The sequence below is a fragment of the Dromaius novaehollandiae genome, chromosome 1, assembly GCF_036370855.1.
Source record: "Dromaius novaehollandiae isolate bDroNov1 chromosome 1, bDroNov1.hap1, whole genome shotgun sequence".
NCBI classification, from domain to species: domain Eukaryota; kingdom Metazoa; phylum Chordata; class Aves; order Casuariiformes; family Dromaiidae; genus Dromaius; species Dromaius novaehollandiae.
In genome coordinates, this window is record NC_088098.1 from 85,975,850 (window position 1) to 86,002,232 (window position 26,383).

General features: G+C 57.3%; 1 protein-coding gene across 1 annotated transcript in view; it reads right to left on the bottom strand.

Annotated features, from left to right (window-relative positions):
* Window positions 1-22,565, bottom strand: part of LOC135330334 (cell surface glycoprotein 1-like) — a gene marked incomplete at its 3' end in the record, with an annotated part of 53,156 nt that extends 30,591 nt beyond the window's left edge. The window contains exons 1-2 of the mRNA XM_064523656.1: window positions 22,548-22,565; window positions 21,392-22,111 (exon numbers count right to left, since the gene is read on the bottom strand). Coding sequence (XP_064379726.1) covers window positions 21,392-22,111; window positions 22,548-22,565 — 738 coding nt within the window. The remainder of the gene's footprint in view (window positions 1-21,391; window positions 22,112-22,547) is intronic.
* Between the last annotated feature and the right edge of the window lie 3,818 nt (window positions 22,566-26,383).

The following is a 26,383-nucleotide window of genomic DNA, read 5'->3' on the forward strand; positions in this document are numbered from 1 at the left end:
TTTGGCCTTGGAGAAGGCTCAGGCTTTGGCTCAGGGTTTGGCGTTGGAGAAGGCTCAGGGTTTGGCCTTGGAGAAGGCTCAGGCTTTGGCTCAGGGTTTGGCGTTGGAGAAGTCTCAGGGTTTGGCAATGGAGAAGGCTCAGGCTTTGACTCAGGGTTTGGCGTTGCAGAAGGCTCAGGCTTTGGCTCAGGGTTTTGCGATGGAGAAGGCTCAGGGCTTGGCTCAGGCTTTGGCCTTGGAGAAGGCTCAAGCTGTGGATCAGGGTTTGGCATTGGAGAAGGCTCAGGGTTTGGCGTTGGAGAAGGCTTAGGGTTTGGCTCAGGCTTTGGCGTTGGAGAAGGCTCACGGTTTGGCGTTGGAGAAGGCTCAGGCTTTGGCTCAGGCTTTGGCGTTGGAGAAGGCTCAGGGCTTGGCGTTGGAGAAGGCTCAGGGTTTGGCTCAGGCTTTGGCATTGGAGAAGGCTCAGGGTTTGGCGTTGGAGAAGGCTCAGGCTTTGGCTCAGGGTTTGGCGTTGGAGAAGGCTCAGGCTTTGGCGTTGGAGAAGGCTCAGGGTTTGGCGTTGGAGAAGGCTCAGGGTTTGGCTCAGGGTTTGGCGTTGGAGAAGGCTGAGCCTTTAGCTCAGGGTTTGGCCTTGGGAAGGCTCAAGCTTTGGATCAGGGTTTGGCGTTGGAGAAGGCTCAGGGTTTGGCTCAGGGTTTGGCCTTGGAGAAGGCTCAGGGTTTGGCGTTGGAGAAGGCTCAGGGTTTTGCGTTGGAGAAGGCTCAGGCTTTGGCTCAGGGTTTGGCCTTGGAGAAGGCTCAGGGTTTGGCGTTGGAGAAGTCTCAGGCTTTGGGTCAGGCTTTGGTGTTGGAGAAGTCTCAGGGTTTGGCGTTGGAGAAGGCTCAGGCTTTGGCTCAGGCTTTGGCGTTGGAGAAGGCTCAGGGTTTGGCGTTGGAGAAGGCTCAGGCTTTGGCTCATGGTTTGGCATTGGAGAAGGCTCAGGGTTTGGCCTTGGAGAAGGCTCAGGGTTTGGCGCTGGAGAAGGCTCAGGCTTTGGCTCAGGGTTTGGCGTTGGAGTATGCTCAGGGTTTGGTGTTGGAGAAGGCTCAGGGTTTGGCTCAGGCGTTGGCGTTGGAGAAGGCTCAGGGTTTGGCGTTGGAGAAGGCTCAGGGTTTGGCGTTGGAGAAGGCTCAGGGTTTGGCTCAGGCTTTGGCGTTGGAGAAGGCTCCGGGTTTGGCTCAGGGTTTGGCGTTGGAGAAGGCTCAGCCTTTAGCTCAGGGTTTGGCTCAGGGTTTGGCATTGGAGAAGGCTCAGGGTTTGGCGTTGGAGCATGCTCAGGGTTTGGCTCAGGGTTTGGCGTTGGAGAAGGCTCAGGGTTTGGCGTTGGAGAAGGCTCAGGCTTTGGCTCAGGCTTTGGCGTTGGAGAAGGCTCAGGCTTTGGCTCAGGGTTTGGCGTTGGAGAAGGCTCAGGGTTTGGCGTTGGAGAAGGCTCAGGCTTTGGCTCAGGCTTTGGCGTTGGAGAAGGCTCAGGGTTTGGCGTTGGAGAATGCTCAGGGTTTGGCTCAGGCTTTGGCGTTGGAGAAGGCTCAGGGTTTGGCTCAGGGTTTGGCGTTGGAGAAGGCTCAGGGTTTGGCGTTGGAGAAGGCTCAGGGTTTGGCTCAGGTTTTGGCGTTGGAGAAGGCTCAGGGTTTGGCTCAGGGTTTGGCGTTGGAGAAGGCTCAGGGTTTGGCTCAGCGTTTGGCGTTGGAGAAGGCTCAGGGTTTGGCTCAGGGTTTGGCGTTGGAGCATGCTCAGGGTTTGGCTCAGGGTTTGGCGTTGGAGAAGGCTCAGGGTTTGGCTCAGGGTTTGGCGTTGGAGAAGGCTCAGGGTTTGGCGTTGGAGAAGGCTCAGGGTTTGGCTCAGGATTTGGCCTTGGAGAAGGCTCAGGGTTTGGCGTTGGAGAAGGCTCCGGGTTTGGCTCAGGGTTTGGCGTTGGAGAAGCCTCAGCCTTTAGCTCAGGGTTTGGCTCAGGGTTTGGCATTGGAGAAGGCTCAGGGTTTGGCGTTGGAGCATGCTCAGGGTTTGGCTCAGGGTTTGGCGTTGGAGAAGGCTCAGGGTTTGGCGTTGGAGAAGGCTCAGGCTTTGGCTCAGGCTTTGGCGTTGGAGAAGGCTCAGGCTTTGGCTCAGGGTTTGGCGTTGGAGAAGGCTCAGGGTTTGTCCTTGGAGAAGGCTCAGGCTTTGGCTCAGGGTTTGGCGTTGGAGAAGGCTCAGGGTTTGGCGTTGGAGAATGCTCAGGGTTTGGCTCAGGCTTTGGCGTTGGAGAAGGCTCAGGGTTTGGCTCAGGGTTTGGCGTTGGAGAAGGCTCAGGGTTTGGCGTTGGAGAAGGCTCAGGGTTTGGCTCAGGTTTTGGCGTTGGAGAAGGCTCAGGGTTTGGCTCAGGGTTTGGCGTTGGAGAAGGCTCAGGGTTTGGCTCAGGGTTTGGCGTTGGAGAAGGCTCAGGGTTTGGCTCAGGGTTTGGCGTTGGAGCATGCTCAGGGTTTGGCTCAGGGTTTGGCGTTGGAGAAGGCTCAGGGTTTGGCTCAGGGTTTGGTGTTGGAGAAGGCTCAGGGTTTGGCGTTGGAGAAGGTTCAGGGTTTGGCGTTGGAGAAGGCTCAGGGTTTGGCTCAGGGTTTGGCGTTGGAGAAGGCTCAGGGTTTGGCGTTGGAGAAGGCTCAGGGTTTGGCTCAGGGTTTGGCGTTGGAGAAGGCTCAGGCTTTGGCGTTGGAGAAGGCTCAGGCTTTGGCTCAGGTTTTGGCATTGGAGAAGGCTCAGGGTTTGGCTCAGGATTTGGCGTTGGAGAAGGCTCAGGGTTTGGCTCAGGGTTTGGCGTTGGAGAAGGCTCAGGGTTTGGCGTTGGAGAAGGCTCAGGGTTTGGCTCAGGATTTGGCCTTGGAGAAGGCTCAGGGTTTGGCGTTGGAGAAGGCTCAGGGTTTGGCTCAGGGTTTGGCGTTGGAGAAGGCTCAGGGTTTGGCGTTGGAGAAGGCTCAGAGTTTGATTCAGGGTTTGGCGTTGGAGAAGGCTCAGGGTTTGGCTCAGGGATTGGCCTTGGAGATGGCTCAGGCTTTGGCGTTGGAGAAGGCTCAGGGTTTGACTCAGGGTTTGGCGTTGGAGAAGGCTCACGGTTTGGCGTTGGAGAAGGCTCAGGGTTTGGCTCAGGGTTTGGCGTTGGAGAAGGCTCAGGCTTTGGCTCAGGGTTTGGCATTGTAGAAGGCTCAGGGTTTGGCGTTGGAGAAGGCCCAGGGTTTGGCTCAGGGTTTGGCGTTGGAGAAGGCTCAGGCTTTGGCTCAGGGTTTGGCGTTGGAGAAGGCTCAGGCTTTGGCTCAGGCTTTGGCGTTGGAGAAGGCTCAGGGTTTGGCTCAGGCTTTGGCGTTTGAGAAGGCTCAGGGTTTGGCGTTGGAGAAGGCTCAGGGTTTCGCTCAGAGTTTGCCGTTGGAGCAGGCTCAGGGTTTGGCGTTGGAGAAGGCTCAGGGTTTGGCGTTGGAGAAGGCTCAGGCTTTGGCTCAGGGTTTGGCGTTGGAGAAGGCTCAGGCTTTGGCGTTGGAGAAGGCTCAGGGTTTGGCTCAGGGTTTGGCGTTGGAGAAGGCTCAGGGTTTGGCGTTGGAGAAGGCTCAGGCTTTGGCTCAGGCTTTGGCGTTGGAGAAGGCTCAGGGTTTGGCGTTGGAGAAGGCTCAGGCTTTGGCTCAGGCTTTGGCGTTGGAGAAGGCTCAGGCTTTGGCTCAGCCCTTGGCGTTGGAGAAGGCTCAGGGTTTGGCGTTGGAGAAGGCTCAGGGTTTGACTCAGGGTTTGGCGTTGGAGAAGGCTCAGGGTTTGGCCTTGGAGAAGGCTCAGGCTTTGGCTCAGGGTTTGGCGTTGGAGAAGGCTCAGGGTTTGGCCTTGGAGAAGGCTCAGGCTTTGGCTCAGGGTTTGGCGTTGGAGAAGTCTCAGGGTTTGGCAATGGAGAAGGCTCAGGCTTTGACTCAGGGTTTGGCGTTGCAGAAGGCTCAGGCTTTGGCTCAGGGTTTTGCGATGGAGAAGGCTCAGGGCTTGGCTCAGGCTTTGGCCTTGGAGAAGGCTCAAGCTGTGGATCAGGGTTTGGCATTGGAGAAGGCTCAGGGTTTGGCGTTGGAGAAGGCTTAGGGTTTGGCTCAGGCTTTGGCGTTGGAGAAGGCTCACGGTTTGGCGTTGGAGAAGGCTCAGGCTTTGGCTCAGGCTTTGGCGTTGGAGAAGGCTCAGGGTTTGGCGTTGGAGAAGGCTCAGGGTTTGGCTCAGGCTTTGGCATTGGAGAAGGCTCAGGGTTTGGCGTTGGAGAAGGCTCAGGCTTTGGCTCAGGGTTTGGCGTTGGAGAAGGCTCAGGCTTTGGCGTTGGAGAAGGCTCAGGGTTTGGCGTTGGAGAAGGCTCAGGGTTTGGCTCAGGGTTTGGCGTTGGAGAAGGCTGAGCCTTTAGCTCAGGGTTTGGCCTTGGGAAGGCTCAAGCTTTGGATCAGGGTTTGGCGTTGGAGAAGGCTCAGGGTTTGGCTCAGGGTTTGGCCTTGGAGAAGGCTCAGGGTTTGGCGTTGGAGAAGGCTCAGGGTTTTGCGTTGGAGAAGGCTCAGGCTTTGGCTCAGGGTTTGGCCTTGGAGAAGGCTCAGGGTTTGGCGTTGGAGAAGTCTCAGGCTTTGGGTCAGGCTTTGGTGTTGGAGAAGTCTCAGGGTTTGGCGTTGGAGAAGGCTCAGGCTTTGGCTCAGGCTTTGGCGTTGGAGAAGGCTCAGGGTTTGGCGTTGGAGAAGGCTCAGGCTTTGGCTCATGGTTTGGCATTGGAGAAGGCTCAGGGTTTGGCCTTGGAGAAGGCTCAGGGTTTGGCGCTGGAGAAGGCTCAGGCTTTGGCTCAGGGTTTGGCGTTGGAGTATGCTCAGGGTTTGGTGTTGGAGAAGGCTCAGGGTTTGGCTCAGGCGTTGGCGTTGGAGAAGGCTCAGGGTTTGGCGTTGGAGAAGGCTCAGGGTTTGGCGTTGGAGAAGGCTCAGGGTTTGGCTCAGGCTTTGGCGTTGGAGAAGGCTCCGGGTTTGGCTCAGGGTTTGGCGTTGGAGAAGGCTCAGCCTTTAGCTCAGGGTTTGGCTCAGGGTTTGGCATTGGAGAAGGCTCAGGGTTTGGCGTTGGAGCATGCTCAGGGTTTGGCTCAGGGTTTGGCGTTGGAGAAGGCTCAGGGTTTGGCGTTGGAGAAGGCTCAGGGTTTGGCTCAGGCTTTGGCGTTGGAGAAGGCTCAGGCTTTGGCTCAGGGTTTGGCGTTGGAGAAGGCTCAGGGTTTGTCCTTGGAGAAGGCTCAGGCTTTGGCTCAGGGTTTGGCGTTGGAGAAGGCTCAGGGTTTGGCGTTGGAGAATGCTCAGGGTTTGGCTCAGGCTTTGGCGTTGGAGAAGGCTCAGGGTTTGGCTCAGGGTTTGGCGTTGGAGAAGGCTCAGGGTTTGGCGTTGGAGAAGGCTCAGGGTTTGGCTCAGGTTTTGGCGTTGGAGAAGGCTCAGGGTTTGGCTCAGGGTTTGGCCTTGGAGAAGGCTCAGGGTTTGGCTCAGCGTTTGGCGTTGGAGAAGGCTCAGGGTTTGGCTCAGGGTTTGGCGTTGGAGCATGCTCAGGGTTTGGCTCAGGGTTTGGCGTTGGAGAAGGCTCAGGGTTTGGCTCAGGGTTTGGCGTTGGAGAAGGCTCAGGGTTTGGCGTTGGAGAAGGTTCAGGGTTTGGCGTTGGAGAAGGCTCAGGGTTTGGCTCAGGGTTTGGCGTTGGAGAAGGCTCAGGGTTTGGCGTTGGAGAAGGCTCAGGGTTTGGCTCAGGGTTTGGCGTTGGAGAAGGCTCAGGCTTTGGCGTTGGAGAAGGCTCAGGCTTTGGCTCAGGTTTTGGCATTGGAGAAGGCTCAGGGTTTGGCTCAGGATTTGGCGTTGGAGAAGGCTCAGGGTTTGGCTCAGGGTTTGGCGTTGGAGAAGGCTCAGGGTTTGGCGTTGGAGAAGGCTCAGGGTTTGGCTCAGGGATTGGCCTTGGAGATGGCTCAGGCTTTGGCGTTGGAGAAGGCTCAGGGTTTGACTCAGGGTTTGGCGTTGGAGAAGGCTCACGGTTTGGCGTTGGAGAAGGCTCAGGGTTTGGCTCAGGGTTTGGCGTTGGAGAAGGCTCAGGCTTTGGCTCAGGGTTTGGCATTGTAGAAGGCTCAGGGTTTGGCGTTGGAGAAGGCCCAGGGTTTGGCTCAGGGTTTGGCGTTGGAGAAGGCTCAGGCTTTGGCTCAGGGTTTGGCGTTGGAGAAGGCTCAGGCTTTGGCTCAGGGTTTGGCGTTGGAGAAGGCTCAGGCTTTGGCTCAGGGTTTGGCGTTTGAGAAGGCTCAGGGTTTGGCGTTGGAGAAGGCTCAGGGTTTCGCTCAGAGTTTGCCGTTGGAGCAGGCTCAGGGTTTGGCGTTGGAGAAGGCTCAGGGTTTGGCGTTGGAGAAGGCTCAGGCTTTGGCTCAGGGTTTGGCGTTGGAGAAGGCTCAGGCTTTGGCGTTGGAGAAGGCTCAGGGTTTGGCTCAGGGTTTGGCGTTGGAGAAGGCTCAGGGTTTGGCGTTGGAGAAGGCTCAGGCTTTGGCTCAGGCTTTGGCGTTGGAGAAGGCTCAGGGTTTGGCGTTGGAGAAGGCTCAGGCTTTGGCTCAGGCTTTGGCGTTGGAGAAGGCTCAGGCTTTGGCTCAGCCCTTGGCGTTGGAGAAGGCTCAGGGTTTGGCGTTGGAGAAGGCTCAGGGTTTGACTCAGGGTTTGGCGTTGGAGAAGGCTCAGGGTTTGGCCTTGGAGAAGGCTCAGGCTTTGGCTCAGGGTTTGGCGTTGGAGAAGGCTCAGGGTTTGGCCTTGGAGAAGGCTCAGGCTTTGGCTCAGGGTTTGGCGTTGGAGAAGTCTCAGGGTTTGGCAATGGAGAAGGCTCAGGCTTTGACTCAGGGTTTGGCGTTGCAGAAGGCTCAGGCTTTGGCTCAGGGTTTTGCGATGGAGAAGGCTCAGGGCTTGGCTCAGGCTTTGGCCTTGGAGAAGGCTCAAGCTGTGGATCAGGGTTTGGCATTGGAGAAGGCTCAGGGTTTGGCGTTGGAGAAGGCTTAGGGTTTGGCTCAGGCTTTGGCGTTGGAGAAGGCTCACGGTTTGGCGTTGGAGAAGGCTCAGGCTTTGGCTCAGGCTTTGGCGTTGGAGAAGGCTCAGGGTTTGGCGTTGGAGAAGGCTCAGGGTTTGGCTCAGGCTTTGGCATTGGAGAAGGCTCAGGGTTTGGCGTTGGAGAAGGCTCAGGCTTTGGCTCAGGGTTTGGCGTTGGAGAAGGCTCAGGCTTTGGCGTTGGAGAAGGCTCAGGGTTTGGCGTTGGAGAAGGCTCAGGGTTTGGCTCAGGGTTTGGCGTTGGATAAGGCTGAGCCTTTAGCTCAGGGTTTGGCCTTGGGAAGGCTCAAGCTTTGGATCAGGGTTTGGCGTTGGAGAAGGCTCAGGGTTTGGCTCAGGGTTTGGCCTTGGAGAAGGCTCAGGGTTTGGCGTTGGAGAAGGCTCAGGGTTTTGCGTTGGAGAAGGCTCAGGCTTTGGCTCAGGGTTTGGCCTTGGAGAAGGCTCAGGGTTTGGCGTTGGAGAAGTCTCAGGCTTTGGGTCAGGCTTTGGTGTTGGAGAAGTCTCAGGGTTTGGCGTTGGAGAAGGCTCAGGCTTTGGCTCAGGCTTTGGCGTTGGAGAAGGCTCAGGGTTTGGTGTTGGAGAAGGCTCAGGGTTTGGCTCAGCGTTTGGCGTTGGAGAAGGCTCAGGGTTTGGCTCAGGGTTTGGCGTTGGAGCATGCTCAGGGTTTGGCTCAGGGTTTGGCGTTGGAGAAGGCTCAGGGTTTGGCTCAGGGTTTGGCGTTGGAGAAGGCTCAGGGTTTGGCGTTGGAGAAGGTTCAGGGTTTGGCGTTGGAGAAGGCTCAGGGTTTGGCTCAGGGTTTGGCGTTGGAGAAGGCTCAGGGTTTGGCGTTGGAGAAGGCTCAGGGTTTGGCTCAGGGTTTGGCGTTGGAGAAGGCTCAGGCTTTGGCGTTGGAGAAGGCTCAGGCTTTGGCTCAGGTTTTGGCATTGGAGAAGGCTCAGGGTTTGGCTCAGGATTTGGCGTTGGAGAAGGCTCAGGGTTTGGCTCAGGGTTTGGCGTTGGAGAAGGCTCAGGGTTTGGCGTTGGAGAAGGCTCAGGGTTTGGCTCAGGGATTGGCCTTGGAGATGGCTCAGGCTTTGGCGTTGGAGAAGGCTCAGGGTTTGACTCAGGGTTTGGCGTTGGAGAAGGCTCACGGTTTGGCGTTGGAGAAGGCTCAGGGTTTGGCTCAGGGTTTGGCGTTGGAGAAGGCTCAGGCTTTGGCTCAGGGTTTGGCATTGTAGAAGGCTCAGGGTTTGGCGTTGGAGAAGGCCCAGGGTTTGGCTCAGGGTTTGGCGTTGGAGAAGGCTCAGGCTTTGGCTCAGGGTTTGGCGTTGGAGAAGGCTCAGGCTTTGGCTCAGGGTTTGGCGTTGGAGAAGGCTCAGGCTTTGGCTCAGGGTTTGGCGTTTGAGAAGGCTCAGGGTTTGGCGTTGGAGAAGGCTCAGGGTTTCGCTCAGAGTTTGCCGTTGGAGCAGGCTCAGGGTTTGGCGTTGGAGAAGGCTCAGGGTTTGGCGTTGGAGAAGGCTCAGGCTTTGGCTCAGGGTTTGGCGTTGGAGAAGGCTCAGGCTTTGGCGTTGGAGAAGGCTCAGGGTTTGGCTCAGGGTTTGGCGTTGGAGAAGGCTCAGGGTTTGGCGTTGGAGAAGGCTCAGGCTTTGGCTCAGGCTTTGGCGTTGGAGAAGGCTCAGGGTTTGGCGTTGGAGAAGGCTCAGGCTTTGGCTCAGGCTTTGGCGTTGGAGAAGGCTCAGGCTTTGGCTCAGCCCTTGGCGTTGGAGAAGGCTCAGGGTTTGGCGTTGGAGAAGGCTCAGGGTTTGACTCAGGGTTTGGCGTTGGAGAAGGCTCAGGGTTTGGCCTTGGAGAAGGCTCAGGCTTTGGCTCAGGGTTTGGCGTTGGAGAAGGCTCAGGGTTTGGCCTTGGAGAAGGCTCAGGCTTTGGCTCAGGGTTTGGCGTTGGAGAAGTCTCAGGGTTTGGCAATGGAGAAGGCTCAGGCTTTGACTCAGGGTTTGGCGTTGCAGAAGGCTCAGGCTTTGGCTCAGGGTTTTGCGATGGAGAAGGCTCAGGGCTTGGCTCAGGCTTTGGCCTTGGAGAAGGCTCAAGCTGTGGATCAGGGTTTGGCATTGGAGAAGGCTCAGGGTTTGGCGTTGGAGAAGGCTTAGGGTTTGGCTCAGGCTTTGGCGTTGGAGAAGGCTCACGGTTTGGCGTTGGAGAAGGCTCAGGCTTTGGCTCAGGCTTTGGCGTTGGAGAAGGCTCAGGGTTTGGCGTTGGAGAAGGCTCAGGGTTTGGCTCAGGCTTTGGCATTGGAGAAGGCTCAGGGTTTGGCGTTGGAGAAGGCTCAGGCTTTGGCTCAGGGTTTGGCGTTGGAGAAGGCTCAGGCTTTGGCGTTGGAGAAGGCTCAGGGTTTGGCGTTGGAGAAGGCTCAGGGTTTGGCTCAGGTTTGGCGTTGGAGAAGGCTGAGCCTTTAGCTCAGGGTTTGGCCTTGGGAAGGCTCAAGCTTTGGATCAGGGTTTGGCGTTGGAGAAGGCTCAGGGTTTGGCTCAGGGTTTGGCCTTGGAGAAGGCTCAGGGTTTGGCGTTGGAGAAGGCTCAGGGTTTTGCGTTGGAGAAGGCTCAGGCTTTGGCTCAGGGTTTGGCCTTGGAGAAGGCTCAGGGTTTGGCGTTGGAGAAGTCTCAGGCTTTGGGTCAGGCTTTGGTGTTGGAGAAGTCTCAGGGTTTGGCGTTGGAGAAGGCTCAGGCTTTGGCTCAGGCTTTGGCGTTGGAGAAGGCTCAGGGTTTGGTGTTGGAGAAGGCTCAGGGTTTGGCTCAGGCGTTGGCGTTGGAGAAGGCTCAGGGTTTGGCGTTGGAGAAGGCTCAGGGTTTGGCGTTGGAGAAGGCTCAGGGTTTGGCTCAGGCTTTGGCGTTGGAGAAGGCTCCGGGTTTGGCTCAGGGTTTGGCGTTGGAGAAGGCTCAGCCTTTAGCTCAGGGTTTGGCTCAGGGTTTGGCATTGGAGAAGGCTCAGGGTTTGGCGTTGGAGCATGCTCAGGGTTTGGCTCAGGGTTTGGCGTTGGAGAAGGCTCAGGGTTTGGCGTTGGAGAAGGCTCAGGCTTTGGCTCAGGCTTTGGCGTTGGAGAAGGCTCAGGCTTTGGCTCAGGGTTTGGCGTTGGAGAAGGCTCAGGGTTTGTCCTTGGAGAAGGCTCAGGCTTTGGCTCAGGGTTTGGCGTTGGAGAAGGCTCAGGGTTTGGCGTTGGAGAATGCTCAGGGTTTGGCTCAGGCTTTGGCGTTGGAGAAGGCTCAGGGTTTGGCTCAGGGTTTGGCGTTGGAGAAGGCTCAGGGTTTGGCGTTGGAGAAGGCTCAGGGTTTGGCTCAGGTTTTGGCGTTGGAGAAGGCTCAGGGTTTGGCTCAGGGTTTGGCGTTGGAGAAGGCTCAGGGTTTGGCTCAGCGTTTGGCGTTGGAGAAGGCTCAGGGTTTGGCTCAGGGTTTGGCGTTGGAGCATGCTCAGGGTTTGGCTCAGGGTTTGGCGTTGGAGAAGGCTCAGGGTTTGGCTCAGGGTTTGGCGTTGGAGAAGGCTCAGGGTTTGGCTCAGGGTTTGGCGTTGGAGAAGGCTCAGGGTTTGGCGTTGGAGAAGGTTCAGGGTTTGGCGTTGGAGAAGGCTCAGGGTTTGGCTCAGGGTTTGGCGTTGGAGAAGGCTCAGGGTTTGGCGTTGGAGAAGGCTCAGGGTTTGGCTCAGGGTTTGGCGTTGGAGAAGGCTCAGGCTTTGGCGTTGGAGAAGGCTCAGGCTTTGGCTCAGGTTTTGGCATTGGAGAAGGCTCAGGGTTTGGCTCAGGCTTTGGCGTTCCAGAAGGCTCAGGGTTTGGCTCAGGGTTTGGCGTTGGAGAAGGCTCAGGGTTTGGCGTTGGAGAAGGCTCAGGGTTTGGCTCAGGATTTGGCCTTGGAGAAGGCTCAGGGTTTGGCGTTGGAGAAGGCTCAGGGTTTGGCTCAGGGTTTGGCGTTGGAGAAGGCTCAGGGTTTGGCGTTGGAGAAGGCTCAGAGTTTGATTCAGGGTTTGGCGTTGGAGAAGGCTCAGGGTTTGGCTCAGGGATTGGCCTTGGAGATGGCTCAGGCTTTGGCGTTGGAGAAGGCTCAGGGTTTGACTCAGGGTTTGGCGTTGGAGAAGGCTCACGGTTTGGCGTTGGAGAAGGCTCAGGGTTTGGCTCAGGGTTTGGCGTTGGAGAAGGCTCAGGCTTTGGCTCAGGGTTTGGCATTGTAGAAGGCTCAGGGTTTGGCGTTGGAGAAGGCCCAGGGTTTGGCTCAGGGTTTGGCGTTGGAGAAGGCTCAGGGTTTGGCTCAGGGTTTGGCGTTGGAGAAGGCTCAGGCTTTGGCTCAGGGTTTGGCGTTTGAGAAGGCTCAGGCTTTGGCTCAGGGTTTGGCATTGGAGAAGGCTCAGGGTTTGGCGTTGGAGAAGGCTCAGGGTTTCGCTCAGAGTTTGCCGTTGGAGCAGGCTCAGGGTTTGGCGTTGGAGAAGGCTCAGGGTTTGGCGTTGGAGAAGGCTCAGGCTTTGGCTCAGGGTTTGGCGTTGGAGAAGGCTCAGGCTTTGGCGTTGGAGAAGGCTCAGGGTTTGGCTCAGGGTTTGGCGTTGGAGAAGGCTCACGGTTTGGCGTTGGAGAAGGCTCAGGCTTTGGCTCAGGCTTTGGCGTTGGAGAAGGCTCAGGGTTTGGCGTTGGAGAAGGCTCAGGCTTTGGCTCAGGCTTTGGCGTTGGAGAAGGCTCAGGCTTTGGCTCAGCCCTTGGCGTTGGAGAAGGCTCAGGGTTTGGCGTTGGAGAAGGCTCAGGGTTTGACTCAGGGTTTGGCGTTGGAGAAGGCTCAGGGTTTGGCCTTGGAGAAGGCTCAGGCTTTGGCTCAGGGTTTGGCGTTGGAGCATGCTCAGGGTTTGGCCTTGGAGAAGGCTCAGGCTTTGGCTCAGGGTTTGGCGTTGGAGAAGTCTCAGGGTTTGGCAATGGAGAAGGCTCAGGCTTTGACTCAGGGTTTGGCGTTGCAGAAGGCTCAGGCTTTGGCTCAGGGTTTTGCGATGGAGAAGGCTCAGGGCTTGGCTCAGGCTTTGGCCTTGGAGAAGGCTCAAGCTGTGGATCAGGGTTTGGCATTGGAGAAGGCTCAGGGTTTGGCGTTGGAGAAGGCTTAGGGTTTGGCTCAGGCTTTGGCGTTGGAGAAGGCTCACGGTTTGGCGTTGGAGAAGGCTCAGGCTTTGGCTCAGGCTTTGGCGTTGGAGAAGGCTCAGGGTTTGGCGTTGGAGAAGGCTCAGGGTTTGGCTCAGGCTTTGGCATTGGAGAAGGCTCAGGGTTTGGCGTTGGAGAAGGCTCAGGCTTTGGCTCAGGGTTTGGCGTTGGAGAAGGCTCAGGCTTTGGCGTTGGAGAAGGCTCAGGGTTTGGCGTTGGAGAAGGCTCAGGGTTTGGCTCAGGGTTTGGCGTTGGAGAAGGCTGAGCCTTTAGCTCAGGGTTTGGCCTTGGGAAGGCTCAAGCTTTGGATCAGGGTTTGGCGTTGGAGAAGGCTCAGGGTTTGGCTCAGGGTTTGGCCTTGGAGAAGGCTCAGGGTTTGGCGTTGGAGAAGGCTCAGGGTTTTGCGTTGGAGAAGGCTCAGGCTTTGGCTCAGGGTTTGGCCTTGGAGAAGGCTCAGGGTTTGGCGTTGGAGAAGTCTCAGGCTTTGGGTCAGGCTTTGGTGTTGGAGAAGTCTCAGGGTTTGGCGTTGGAGAAGGCTCAGGCTTTGGCTCAGGCTTTGGCGTTGGAGAAGGCTCAGGGTTTGGCGTTGGAGAAGGCTCAGGCTTTGGCTCATGGTTTGGCATTGGAGAAGGCTCAGGGTTTGGCCTTGGAGAAGGCTCAGGGTTTGGCGCTGGAGAAGGCTCAGGCTTTGGCTCAGGGTTTGGCGTTGGAGTATGCTCAGGGTTTGGTGTTGGAGAAGGCTCAGGGTTTGGCTCAGGCGTTGGCGTTGGAGAAGGCTCAGGGTTTGCAGTTGGAGAAGGCTCAGGGTTTGGTGTTGGAGAAGGCTCAGGGTTTGGCTCAGGCTTTGGCGTTGGAGAAGGCTCCGGGTTTGGCTCAGGTTTTGGCGTTGGAGAAGGCTCAGCCTTTAGCTCAGGGTTTGGCTCAGGGTTTGGCCTTGGGAAGGTTCAAGCTTTGGATCAGGCTTTGGCGTTGGAGAAGGCTCAGGCTTTGGCTCAGGGTTTGGCATTGGAGAAGGCTCAGGGTTTGGCGTTGGAGCATGCTCAGGGTTTGGCTCAGGGTTTGGCGTTGGAGAAGGCTAAGGCTTTGGCGTTGGAGAAGGCTCAGGCTTTGGCTCAGGCTTTGGCGTTGGAGAAGGCTCAGGGATTGTCCTTGGAGAAGGCTCAGGCTTTGGCTCAGGGTTTGGCGTTGGAGAAGGCTCAGGGTTTGGCGTTGGAGAATGCTCAGGGTTTGGCTCAGGCTTTGGCGTTGGAGAAGGCTCAGGCTTTGGCTCAGGGTTTGGCGTTGGAGAAGGCTCAGGGTTTGGCGTTGGAGAAGGCTCAGGGTTTGGCTCAGGTTTTGGCGTTGGAGAAGGCTCAGGGTTTGGCTCAGGGTTTGGCGTTGGAGAAGGCTCAGGGTTTGGCTCAGCGTTTGGCGTTGGAGAAGGCTCAGGGTTTGGCTCAGGGTTTGGCGTTGGAGAAGGCTCAGGGTTTGGCTCAGGGTTTGGCGTTGGAGAAGGCTCAGGGTTTGGCTCAGGGTTTGCCGTTGGAGAAGGCTCAGGGTTTGGCGTTGGAGAAGGTTCAGGGTTTGGCGTTGGAGAAGGCTCAGGGTTTGGCTCAGGGTTTGGCGTTGGAGAAGGCTCAGGGTTTGGCGTTGGAGAAGGCTCAGGGTTTGGCTCAGGGTTTGGCGTTGGAGAAGGCTCAGGGTTTGGCGTTGGAGAAGGCTCAGGGTTTGGCTCAGGGTTTGGCGTTGGAGAAGGCTCAGGCTTTGGCGTTGGAGAAGGCTCAGGCTTTGGCTCAGGTTTTGGCATTGGAGAAGGCTCAGGGTTTGGCTCAGGATTTGGCGTTGGAGAAGGCTCAGGGTTTGGCTCAGGGTTTGGCGTTGGAGAAGGCTCAGGGTTTGGCGTTGGAGAAGGCTCAGGGTTTGGCTCAGGATTTGGCCTTGGAGAAGGCTCAGGCTTTGGCGTTGGAGAAGGCTCAGGGTTTGGCTCAGGGTTTGGCGTTGGAGAAGGCTCAGGGTTTGGCGTTGGAGAAGGCTCAGAGTTTGATTCAGGGTTTGGCGTTGGAGAAGGCTCAGGGTTTGGCTCAGGGATTGGCCTTGGAGATGGCTCAGGCTTTGGCGTTGGAGAAGGCTCAGGGTTTGACTCAGGGTTTGGCGTTGGAGAAGGCTCACGGTTTGGCGTTGGAGAAGGCTCAGGGTTTGGCTCAGGGTTTGGCGTTGGAGAAGGCTCAGGCTTTGGCTCAGGGTTTGGCATTGTAGAAGGCTCAGGGTTTGGCGTTGGAGAAGGCCCAGGGTTTGGCTCAGGGTTTGGCGTTGGAGAAGGCTCAGGCTTTGGCTCAGGGTTTGGCGTTGGAGAAGGCTCAGGCTTTGGCTCAGGGTTTGGCGTTTGAGAAGGCTCAGGGTTTGGCTCAGGGTTTGGCGTTGGAGAAGGCTCAGGGTTTGGCGTTGGAGAAGGCTCAGGGTTTCGCTCAGAGTTTGCCGTTGGAGCAGGCTCAGGCTTTGGCGTTGGAGAAGGCTCAGGGTTTGACTCAGGGTTTGGCGTTGGAGAAGGCTCAGGGTTTGTCTCAGGGTTTGGCGTTGGAGAAGGCTCAGGGTTTGGCGTTGGAGAAGGCTCAGGGTTTGGCTCAGGGATTGGCGTTGAGGATGGCTCAGGGTTTGCCTTGGAGAAGGCTCAGGGTTTGGCGTTGGAGAAGGCTCAAGCTTTGGATCAGGGTTTGGCGTTGGAGAAGGCTCAGGGTTTGACTCAGGGTTTGGCGTTGGAGAAGGCTCAGGGTTTGGCGTTGGAGAAGGCTCAGGGTTTGGCGTTGGAGAAGACTCAGGGTTTAGCGTTGGAGAAGGCTCAGGGTTTGGCTCAGGTTTTGGCGTTGGAGAAGGCTCAGGGTTTGGCGTTGGAGAAGGCTCAGGGCTTGGCTCAGGGCTTGGAGTTGGAGAAGGCTCAGGGTTTGGAGTTGGAGAAGGCTCAGGGTTTGGTGTTGGAGAAGGCTCAGGCTTTGGCTCAGGGTTTGGCGTTGGAGAAGGCTCAGGCTTTGGCGTTGGAGAAGGCTCAGGGTTTGGCTCAGGGTTTGGTGTTGGAGAAGGCTCAGGGTTTGGCGTTGGAGAAGGCTCAGGCTTTGGCTCAGGCTTTGGCGTTGGAGAAGGCTCAGGGTTTGGCGTTGGAGAAGGCTCAGGCTTTGGCTCAGGCTTTGGCGTTGGAGAAGGCTCAGGCTTTGGCTCAGCCCTTGGCGTTGGAGAAGGCTCAGGGTTTGGCGTTGGAGAAGGCTCAGGGTTTGACTCAGGGTTTGGCGTTGGAGAAGGCTCAGGGTTTGGCCTTGGAGAAGGCTCAGGCTTTGGCTCAGGGTTTGGCGTTGGAGCATGCTCAGGGTTTGGCCTTGGAGAAGGCTCAGGCTTTGGCTCAGGGTTTGGCGTTGGAGAAGTCTCAGGGTTTGGCAATGGAGAAGGCTCAGGCTTTGACTCAGGGTTTGGCGTTGCAGAAGGCTCAGGCTTTGGCTCAGGGTTTTGCGATGGAGAAGGCTCAGGGCTTGGCTCAGGCTTTGGCCTTGGAGAAGGCTCAAGCTGTGGATCAGGGTTTGGCATTGGAGAAGGCTCAGGGTTTGGCGTTGGAGAAGGCTTAGGGTTTGGCTCAGGCTTTGGCGTTGGAGAAGGCTCACGGTTTGGCGTTGGAGAAGGCTCAGGCTTTGGCTCAGGCTTTGGCGTTGGAGAAGGCTCAGGGTTTGGCGTTGGAGAAGGCTCAGGGTTTGGCTCAGGCTTTGGCATTGGAGAAGGCTCAGGGTTTGGCGTTGGAGAAGGCTCAGGGTTTGGCTCAGGCTTTGGCATTGGAGAAGGCTCAGGGTTTGGCGTTGGAGAAGGCTCAGGGTTTGGCTCTGGGATTGGCGTTGGAGAAGGCTCAGGGTTTGGCTCAGGGTTTGGCGTTGGAGAAGGCTCAGGGTTTGGCATTGGAGAAGGCTCAGGGTTTGGCTCAGGCTTTGGCGTTGGAGAAGGCTCAGGCTTTGGCTCAGGGTTTGGCATTGTAGAAGGCTCAGGGTTTGGCGCTGGAGCATGCTCAGGGTTTGCCTCAGGCTTTGGCGTTGGAGAAGGCTCAGGGTTTGGCTCAGGGTTTGGCATTGTAGAAGGCTGAGGGCTTGGCGTTGGAGAAGGCTCAGGGTTTGGCTCAGGGTTTGGCGTTGGAGAAGGCTCAGGGTTTGGCTCAGGCTTTGGCGTTGGAGAAGGCTCAGGGTTTGGCGTTGGAGAAGGCTCAGGGTTTGGCTCAGGCTTTGGCGTTGGAGAAGGCTCAGCCTTTGGCTCAGTGTTTTGTGATGGAGAAGGCTCAGGGTATGGCTCAGGCTTTGGCCTTGGAGAGGGCTCAAGCTGTGGATCAGGGTTTGGCGTTGGAGAAGGCTCAGGGTTTGGCGTTGGAGAAGGCTCAGGCTTTGGCTCAGGGATTGGCCTTCGAGAAGGCTCAGGGTTTGGCATTGGAGAAGGCTCAGGCTTTGGCTCAGGGTTTGGCGTTGGAGAAGGCTCAGGGTTTGGCTCAGGCTTTGGCGTTGGAGAAGGCTCAGGGTTTGGCTCAGGGTTTGGCATTGTAGAAGGCTTAGGGCCTGGCGTTGGAGAAGGCTCAGGGTTTGGCTCAGGGTTTGGCGTTGGAGAAGGCTCAGGGTTTGGCTCAGGGTTTGGCGTTGGAGAAGGCTCAGGGTTTGGCGTTGGAGAAGGCTCAGGCTTTGGCTCAGGGTTTGGCGTTGGAGAAGGCTCAGGCTTTGGCTCAGGGTTTGGCATTGTAGAAGGCTCAGGGCCTGGCGTTGGAGAAGGCTCAGGCTTTGGCTCAGGCTTTGGCGTTGGAGAAGGCTCAGGGTTTGGCTCAGGGTTTGGCGTTGGAGAAGGCTCAGGGTTTGGCGTTGGAGAAGGCTCAGGCTTTGGCTCAGGCTTTGGCGTTGGAGAAGGCTCAGGCTTTGGCTGAGGCTTTGGCGTTGGAGAAGGCTCAGGGTTTGGTGTTGGAGAAGGCTCAGGCTTTGGCTCAGGGTTTGGCGTTGGAGAAGGCTCACGGTTTGGCGTTGGAGAAGGCTCAGGGCTTGGCTCAGGATTTGGCCTTGGAGAAGGCTCACGGTTTGGCGTTGGAGAAGGCTTAGGTTTTGGCTCAGGGTTTGGCGTTGGAGAAGGCTCAGGGTTTGCCCTTGGAGAATGCTCAAGCTTTGGCTCAGGCTTTGGCGTTGGAGAAGGCTCAGGGTTTGGCGTTGGGGAAGGCTCAGAGTTTGATTCAGGGTTTTGCGTTGGAGAAGGCTCAGGCTTTGGCTCAGGGTTTGACGTTCCAGAAGGCTCAGGGTTTGGCGTTGGAGAAGGCTCAGGCTTTGGCTCAGGGATTGGCCTTGGAGATGGCTCAGGGTTTGGCGTTGGAGAAGGCTCAGGGTTTGACTCAGGGTTTGGCGTTGGAGAAGGCTCAGGGTTTGGCCTTGCAGAAGGCTCAGGCTTTGGCTCAGGGTTTGGCGTTGGAGAAGGCTCAGGGTTTGGCTCAGGGTTTGGCATTGTAGAAGGCTCAGGGTTTGGCGTTGGAGAAGGCTCAGGGTTTGTCTCAGGGTTTGGCGTTGGAGAAGGCTCAGGGTTTGGCTCAGGGTTTGGCGTTGGAGAAGGCTCAGGGTTTGGCTCAGGGTTTGGCGTTGGAGAAGGCTCAGGGTTTTTCTCAGGGTTTGGCATTGGGAAGGTTCAAGCTTTGGATCAGGCTTTGGAGTTGGAGACGGCTCAGGGTTTGGCTCACGGTTTGGCATCGGAGCATGCTCAGGCTTTGGCTCAGGGTTTGGCGTTGGAGAAGGCTCAGGGTTTGGCGTTGCAGAAAGCTCAGTGTTTGGCTCAGGGTTTGGCATTGGAGACGGCTCAGGTTTTGGCGTTGGAGAAGGCTCAGGGTTTGCAGTTGGAGAAGGCTCAGGCTTTGGCTCAGGGTTTGGCGTTGGAGCATGCTCAGGGTTTGGCGTTGGAGCATGCTCAGGGTTTGGCTCAGGGTTTGGCGTTGGAGAAGGCTCAGGGTTTGGCTCAGGGTTTGGCATTGTAAAAGGCTCAGGGTTTGGCGTTGGAGAAGGCTCAGGGTTTGGCTCAGGGTTTGGCGTTGGAGAAGGCTCAGGGTTTGGCTCAGGGTTTGGCGTTGGAGAAGGCTCAGGCTTTGGCTCAGGGTTTGGCATTGTAGAAGGCTCAGGGCCTGGCGTTGGAGAAGGCTCAGGGTTTGGCTCAGGCTTTGGCGTTGGAGAAGGCTCAGGCTTTGGCTCAGGGTTTGGCGTTGGGGAAGGCTCAGGGTTTGGCGTTGGAGAAGGCTCAGGCTTTGGCTCAGGCTTTGGCATTGGAGAAGGCTCAGGGTTTGGCGTTGGAGAAGGCTCAGGGTTTGGCTCTGGGATTGGCGTTGAAGATGGCTCAGGGTTTGGCCTTGGAGAAGGCTCAGGCTTTGGCTCAGGGTTTGGCGTTGGAGAAGGCTCAGGGTTTGCCGTTGGAGCATGCTCAGGGTTTGGCTCAGGGTTTGGCGTTGGAGAAGGCTCAGGGTTTGGCTCAGGGTTTGGCATTGTAGGAGGCTCAGGGTTTGGCGTTGGAGAAGGCTCAGGCTTTGGCTCAGGGTTTGGCGTTGGAGAAGGCTCAGGGTTTGGCTCAGGCTTTGGCGTTGGAGAAGGCTCAGGGTTTGGCATTGGAGAAGGCTCAGGGTTTGGCTCAGGCTTTGGCGTTGGAGAAGGCTCAGGCTTTGGCTCAGGGTTTGGCATTGTAGAAGGCTCAGGGTTTGGCGCTGGAGCATGCTCAGGGTTTGGCTCAGGGTTTGGCGTTGGAGAAGGCTCAGGGTTTGGCTCAGGGTTTGGCGTTGTAGAAGGCTCAGGGCTTGGCGTTGGAGAAGGCTCAGGGTTTGGCTCAGGGTTTGGCGTTGGAGAAGGCTCAGGGTTTGGCTCAGGCTTTGGCGTTGGAGAAGGCTCAGGGTTTGGCGTTGGAGAAGGCTCAGGGTTTGGCTCAGGCTTTGGCGTTGCAGAAGGCTCAGGCTTTGGCTCAGGGTTTTGTGATGGAGAAGGCTCAGGGTACGGCTCAGGCTTTGGCCTTGGAGAGGGCTCAAGCTGTGGATCAGGGTTTGGCGTTGGAGAAGGCTCAGGGTTTGGCGTTGGAGAAGGCTCAGGGTTTGGCTCAGGGTTTGGCGTTGGAGAAGGCTCAGGGTTTGGCGTTGGAGAAGGCTTAGGGTTTGGCTCAGGGTTTGGCGTTGGAGAAGGCTCAGGCTTTGGCTCAGGGTTTGGCGTTGGAGAAGGCTCAGGCTTTGGCTCAGGGTTTGGCGTTGGAGAAGGCTTAGGGCCTGGCGTTGGAGAAGGCTCAGGGTTTCGGTCAGGGTTTGGCGTTGGAGAAGGCTCAGGGTTTGGCTCAGGGTTTGGCGTTGGAGAAGGCTCAGGGTTTGGCGTTGGAGAAGGCTCAGGCTTTGGCTCAGGCTTTGGCGTTGGAGAAGGCTCAGGCTTTGGCTCAGGGTTTGGCATTGTAGAAGGCTCAGGGCCTGGCGTTGGAGAAGGCTCAGGCTTTGGCTCAGGGTTTGGCGTTGGAGAAGGCTCAGGCTTTGGCTCAGGCTTTGGCGTTGGAGAAGGCTCAGGGTTTGGCGTTGGAGAAGGCTCAGGGTTTGGCTGAGGCTTTGGCGTTGGAGAAGGCTCAGGGTTTGGTGTTGGAGAAGGCTCAGGCTTTGGCTCAGGCTTTGGCGTTGGAGAAGGCTCACGGTTTGGCGTTGGAGAAGGCTCAGGGCTTGGCTCAGGATTTGGCCTTGGAGAAGGCTCACGGTTTGGCGTTGGAGAAGGCTTAGGTTTTGGCTCAGGGTTTGGCGTTGGAGAAGGCTCAGGGTTTGCCCTTGGAGAATGCTCAAGCTTTGGCTCAGGCTTTGGCGTTGGAGAAGGCTCAGGGTTTGGCATTGGAGAAGGCTCAGAGTTTGATTCAGGGTTTTGCGTTGGAGAAGGCTCAGGCTTTGGCTCAGGCTTTGGCGTTCCAGAAGGCTCAGGGTTTGGCGTTGGAGAAGGCTCAGGCTTTGGCTCAGGGATTGGCCTTGGAGATGGCTCAGGGTTTGGCGTTGGAGAAGGCTCAGGGTTTGGCTCAGGCTTTGGCGTTGGAGAAGGCTCAGGGTTTGGCGTTGGAGAAGGCTCAGGCTTTGGCTCAGGCTTTGGCGTTGGAGAAGGCTCAGGGTTTGGCTCAGGGTTTGGCATTGTAGAAGGCTCAGGGTTTGGCGTTGGAGAAGGCTCAGGGTTTGTCTCAGGGTTTGGCGTTGGAGAAGGCTCAGGCTTTGGCTCAGGCTTTGGCGTTGGAGAAGGCTCAGGGTTTGGCGTTGGAGAATGCTCAGGGTTTGGCTCAGGGTTTGGCGTTGGAGAAGGCTCAGGGTTTGGCTCAGGGTTTGGCGTTGGAGAAGGCTCAGGGTTTGGCTCAGGGTTTGGCATTGGGAAGGTTCAAGCTTTGGATCAGGCTTTGGAGTTGGAGACGGCTCAGGGTTTGGCTCACGGTTTGGCATCGGAGCATGCTCAGGGTTTGGCTCAGGGTTTGGCATTGGAGACGGCTCAGGTTTTGGCGTTGGAGAAGGCTCAGGGTTTGCAGTTGGAGAAGGCTCAGGCTTTGGCTCAGGGTTTGGCGTTGGAGAAGGCTCAGGGTTTGGCGTTGGAGAAGGCTCAGGCTTTGGCTCAGGCTTTGGCGTTGGAGAAGGCTCAGGGTTTGGCTCAGGCTTTGGCGTTGGAGAAGGCTCAGGGTTTGGCGTTGGAGAAGGCTCAGGCTTTGGCTCAGGGTTTGGCGTTGGAGAAGGCTCAGGGTTTGGCTCAGGCTTTGGCGTTGGAGAAGGCTCAGGCTTTGGCTGAGGGTTTGGCATTGTGGAAGGCTCAGGGCCTGGCGTTGGAGAAGGCTCAGAGTTTGGCTCAGGCTTTGGCGTTGGAGAAGGCTCAGGGTTTGGCTCAGGCTTTGGCGTTGGAGAAGGCTCAGGGTTTGGCGTTGGAGAAGGCTCAGGGTTTGGCTCAGGGTTTGGCGTTGGAGAAGGCTCAGGGTTTGGCGTTGGAGAAGGCTCAGGCTTTGGCTCAGGGTTTGGCGTTGAAGATGGCTCAGGGTTTGGCGTTGGAGAAGGCTCAGGGTTTGGCTCAGGGTTTGGCGTTGGAGAAGGCTCAGGGTTTGGCGTTGGAGCATGCTCAGGGTTTGGCTCAGGGTTTGGCGTTGGAGAAGGCTCAGGGTTTGGCTCAGGGTTTGGCACTGTAGAAGCCTCAGGCTTTGCCGTTGGAGAAGGCTCAGGCTTTGGCTCAGGGTTTGGCCTTGGAGAAGGCTCAGGGTTTGGCTCAGGGTTTGGCCTTGGAGAAGGCTCAGGGTTTGGCGTTGGAGAAGGCTCAGGGTTTGGCTCAGGCTTTGGCGTTGGAGAAGGCTCAGGCTTTGGCTCAGGGTTTGGCATTGTAGAAGGCTCAGGCTTTGGCGTTGGAGAAGGCTCAGGGTTTGGCTCAGGCTTTGGCGTTGGAGAAGGCTCAGGGTTTGGCTCAGGGTTTGGCATTGTAGAAGGCTCAGGCTTTGGCGTTGGAGAAGGCTCAGGGTTTGGCTCAGGGTTTGGCGTTGGAGAAGGCTCAGGGTTTGGCTCAGGCTTTGGCGTTGGAGAAGGCTCAGGGTTTGGCGTTGGAGAAGGCTCAGGATTTGGCTCAGGCTTTGGCGTTGCAGAAGGCTCAGCCTTTGGCTCAGGGTTTTGTGATGGAGAAGGCTCAGGGTTTGGCTCAGGCTTTGGCCTTGGAGAGGGCTCAAGCTGTGGATCAGGGTTTGGCGTTGGAGAAGGCTCAGGGTTTGGCGTTGGAGAAGGCTCAGGGTTTGGCTCAGGGTTTGGCGTTGGAGAAGGCTCAGGCTTTGGCGTTGGAGAAGGCTCAGGGTTTGGCGTTGGGGAAGGCTCAGAGTTTGATTCAGGGTTTTGCGTTGGAGAAGGCTCAGGCTTTGGCTCAGGGTTTGACGTTCCAGAAGGCTCAGGGTTTGGCGTTGGAGAAGGCTCAGGCTTTGGCTCAGGGATTGGCCTTGGAGATGGCTCAGGGTTTGGCGTTGGAGAAGGCTCAGGGTTTGACTCAGGGTTTGGCGTTGGAGAAGGCTCAGGCTTTGGCGTTGGAGAAGGCTCAGGGTTTGGCTCAGGGTTTGGCGTTGGAGAAGGCTCAGGGTTTGGCTCAGGGTTTGGCATTGTAGAAGGCTCAGGGTTTGGCGTTGGAGAAGGCTCAGGGTTTGGCTCAGGGTTTGGCGTTGGAGAAGGCTCAGGGTTTGGCTCAGGGTTTGGCGTTGGAGAAGGCTCAGGGTTTGGCTCAGGGTTTGGCGTTGGAGAAGGCTCAGGGTTTTTCTCAGGGTTTGGCATTGGGAAGGTTCAAGCTTTGGATCAGGCTTTGGAGTTGGAGACGGCTCAGGGTTTGGCTCACGGTTTGGCATCGGAGCATGCTCAGGCTTTGGCTCAGGGTTTGGCGTTGGAGAAGGCTCAGGGTTTGGCGTTGCAGAAAGCTCAGTGTTTGGCTCAGGGTTTGGCATTGGAGGCGGCTCAGGTTTTGGCGTTGGAGAAGGCTCAGGGTTTGCAGTTGGAGAAGGCTCAGGCTTTGGCTCAGGGTTTGGCGTTGGAGCATGCTCAGGGTTTGGCGTTGGAGCATGCTCAGGGTTTGGCTCAGGGTTTGGCGTTGGAGAAGGCTCAGGGTTTGGCTCAGGGTTTGGCATTGTAAAAGGCTCAGGGTTTGGCGTTGGAGAAGGCTCAGGCTTTGGCTCAGGGTTTGGCGTTGGAGAAGGCTCAGGGTTTGGCTCAGGGTTTGGCGTTGGAGAAGGCTCAGGCTTTGGCTCAGGGTTTGGCATTGTAGAAGGCTCAGGGCCTGGCGTTGGAGAAGGCTCAGGGTTTGGCTCAGGCTTTGGCGTTGGAGAAGGCTCAGGCTTTGGCTCAGGGTTTGGCGTTGGGGAAGGCTCAGGGTTTGGCGTTGGAGAAGGCTCAGGCTTTGGCTCAGGCTTTGGCATTGGAGAAGGCTCAGGGTTTGGCGTTGGAGAAGGCTCAGGGTTTGGCTCTGGGATTGGCGTTGAAGATGGCTCAGGGTTTGGCCTTGGAGAAGGCTCAGGCTTTGGCTCAGGGTTTGGCGTTGGAGAAGGCTCAGGGTTTGGCGTTGGAGCATGCTCAGGGTTTGGCTCAGGGTTTGGCGTTGGAGAAGGCTCAGGGTTTGGCTCAGGGTTTGGCATTGTAGGAGGCTCAGGGTTTGGCGTTGGAGAAGGCTCAGGCTTTGGCTCAGGGTTTGGCGTTGGAGAAGGCTCAGGCTTTGGCTCAGGCTTTGGCGTTGGAGAAGGCTCAGGGTTTGGCATTGGAGAAGGCTCAGGGTTTGGCTCAGGCTTTGGCGTTGGAGAAGGCTCAGGCTTTGGCTCAGGGTTTGGCATTGTAGAAGGCTCAGGGTTTGGCGCTGGAGCATGCTCAGGGTTTGGCTCAGGGTTTGGCGTTGGAGAAGGCTCAGGGTTTGGCTCAGGGTTTGGCGTTGTAGAAGGCTCAGGGCTTGGCGTTGGAGAAGGCTCAGGGTTTGGCGTTGGAGAAGGCTCAGGGTTTGGCTCAGGCTTTGGCGTTGGAGAAGGCTCAGGGTTTGGCGTTGGAGAAGGCTCAGGGTTTGGCTCAGGCTTTGGCGTTGCAGAAGGCTCAGGCTTTGGCTCAGGGTTTTGTGATGGAGAAGGCTCAGGGTACGGCTCAGGCTTTGGCCTTGGAGAGGGCTCAAGCTGTGGATCAGGGTTTGGCGTTGGAGAAGGCTCAGGGTTTGGCGTTGGAGAAGGCTCAGGGTTTGGCTCAGGGTTTGGCGTTGGAGAAGGCTCAGGGTTTGGCGTTGGAGAAGGCTCAGGCTTTGGCTCAGGGTTTGGCGTTGGAGAAGGCTCAGGCTTTGGCTCAGGGTTTGGCGTTGGAGAAGGCTTAGGGCCTGGCGTTGGAGAAGGCTCAGGGTTTGGCTCAGGGTTTGGCGTTGGAGAAGGCTCAGGGTTTGGCTCAGGGTTTGGCGTTGGAGAAGGCTCAGGGTTTGGCGTTGGAGAAGGCTCAGGCTTTGGCTCAGGCTTTGGCGTTGGAGAAGGCTCAGGCTTTGGCTCAGGGTTTGGCATTGTAGAAGGCTCAGGGCCTGGCGTTGGAGAAGGCTCAGGCTTTGGCTCAGGGTTTGGCGTTGGAGAAGGCTCAGGCTTTGGCTCAGGGTTTGGCGTTGGAGAAGGCTCAGGGTTTGGCGTTGGAGAAGGCTCAGGGTTTGGCTGAGGCTTTGGCGTTGGAGAAGGCTCAGGGTTTGGTGTTGGAGAAGGCTCAGGCTTTGGCTCAGGGTTTGGCGTTGGAGAAGGCTCACGGTTTGGCGTTGGAGAAGGCTCAGGGCTTGGCTCAGGATTTGGCCTTGGAGAAGGCTCACGGTTTGGCGTTGGAGAAGGCTTAGGTTTTGGCTCAGGGTTTGGCGTTGGAGAAGGCTCAGGGTTTGCCCTTGGAGAATGCTCAAGCTTTGGCTCAGGCTTTGGCGTTGGAGAAGGCTCAGGGTTTGGCGTTGGAGAAGGCTCAGAGTTTGATTCAGGGTTTTGCGTTGGAGAAGGCTCAGGCTTTGGCTCAGGCTTTGGCGTTCCAGAAGGCTCAGGGTTTGGCGTTGGAGAAGGCTCAGGCTTTGGCTCAGGGATTGGCCTTGGAGATGGCTCAGGGTTTGGCGTTGGAGAAGGCTCAGGGTTTGGCTCAGGCTTTGGCGTTGGAGAAGGCTCAGGGTTTGGCGTTGGAGAAGGCTCAGGCTTTGGCTCAGGCTTTGGCGTTGGAGAAGGCTCAGGGTTTGGCTCAGGGTTTGGCATTGTAGAAGGCTCAGGGTTTGGCGTTGGAGAAGGCTCAGGGTTTGTCTCAGGGTTTGGCGTTGGAGAAGGCTCAGGCTTTGGCTCAGGCTTTGGCGTTGGAGAAGGCTCAGGGTTTGGCGTTGGAGAATGCTCAGGGTTTGGCTCAGGGTTTGGCGTTGGAGAAGGCTCAGGGTTTGGCTCAGGGTTTGGCGTTGGAGAAGGCTCAGGGTTTGGCTCAGGGTTTGGCATTGGGAAGGTTCAAGCTTTGGATCAGGCTTTGGAGTTGGAGACGGCTCAGGGTTTGGCTCACGGTTTGGCATCGGAGCATGCTCAGGGTTTGGCTCAGGGTTTGGCATTGGAGACGGCTCAGGTTTTGGCGTTGGAGAAGGCTCAGGGTTTGCAGTTGGAGAAGGCTCAGGCTTTGGCTCAGGGTTTGGCGTTGGAGAAGGCTCAGGGTTTGGCGTTGGAGAAGGCTCAGGGTTTGGCTCAGGGTTTGGCGTTGGAGAAGGCTCAGGGTTTGGCTAAGGGTTTGGCATTGTAAAAGGCTCAGGGTTTGGCGTTGGAGAAGGCTCAGGCTTTGGCTCAGGGTTTGGCGATGGAGAAGGCTCAGGGTTTGGCTCAGGCTTTGGCGTTGGAGAAGGCTCAGGCTTTGGCTGAGGGTTTGGCATTGTAGAAGGCTCAGGGCCTGGCGTTGGAGAAGGCTCAGGGTTTGGCTCAGGCTTTGGCGTTGGAGAAGGCTCAGGGTTTGGCTCAGGCTTTGGCGTTGGAGAAGGCTCAGGGTTTGGCGTTGGAGAAGGCTCAGGGTTTGGCTCAGGGTTTGGCGTTGGAGAAGGCTCAGGGTTTGGCGTTGGAGAAGGCTCAGGCTTTGGCTCAGGGTTTGGCGTTGAAGATGGCTCAGGGTTTGGCGTTGGAGAAGGCTCAGGGTTTGGCTCAGGGTTTGGCGTTGGAGAAGGCTCAGGGTTTGGCGTTGGAGCATGCTCAGGGTTTGGCTCAGGGTTTGGCGTTGGAGAAGGCTCAGGGTTTGGCTCAGGGTTTGGCACTGTAGAAGCCTAAGGCTTTGCCGTTGGAGAAGGCTCAGGCTTTGGCTCAGGGTTTGGCCTTGGAGAAGGCTCAGGTTTTGGCTCAGGGTTTGGCCTTGGAGAAGGCTCAGGGTTTGGCGTTGGAGAAGGCTCAGGGTTTGGCTCAGGCTTTGGCGTTGGAGAAGGCTCAGGCTTTGGCTCAGGCTTTGGCGTTGGAGAAGGCTCAGGCTTTGGCGTTGGAGAAGGCTCAGGGTTTGGCTCAGGCTTTGGCGTTGGAGAAGGCTCAGGCTTTGGCTCAGGGTTTGGCATTGTAGAAGGCTCAGGGCCTGGCGTTGGAGAAGGCTCAGGGTTTGGCTCAGGCTTTGGCGTTGGAGAAGGCTCAGGGTTTGGCTCAGGGTTTGGCGTTGGAGAAGGCTCAGGGTTTGGCGTTGGAGAAGGCTCAGGGTTTGGCT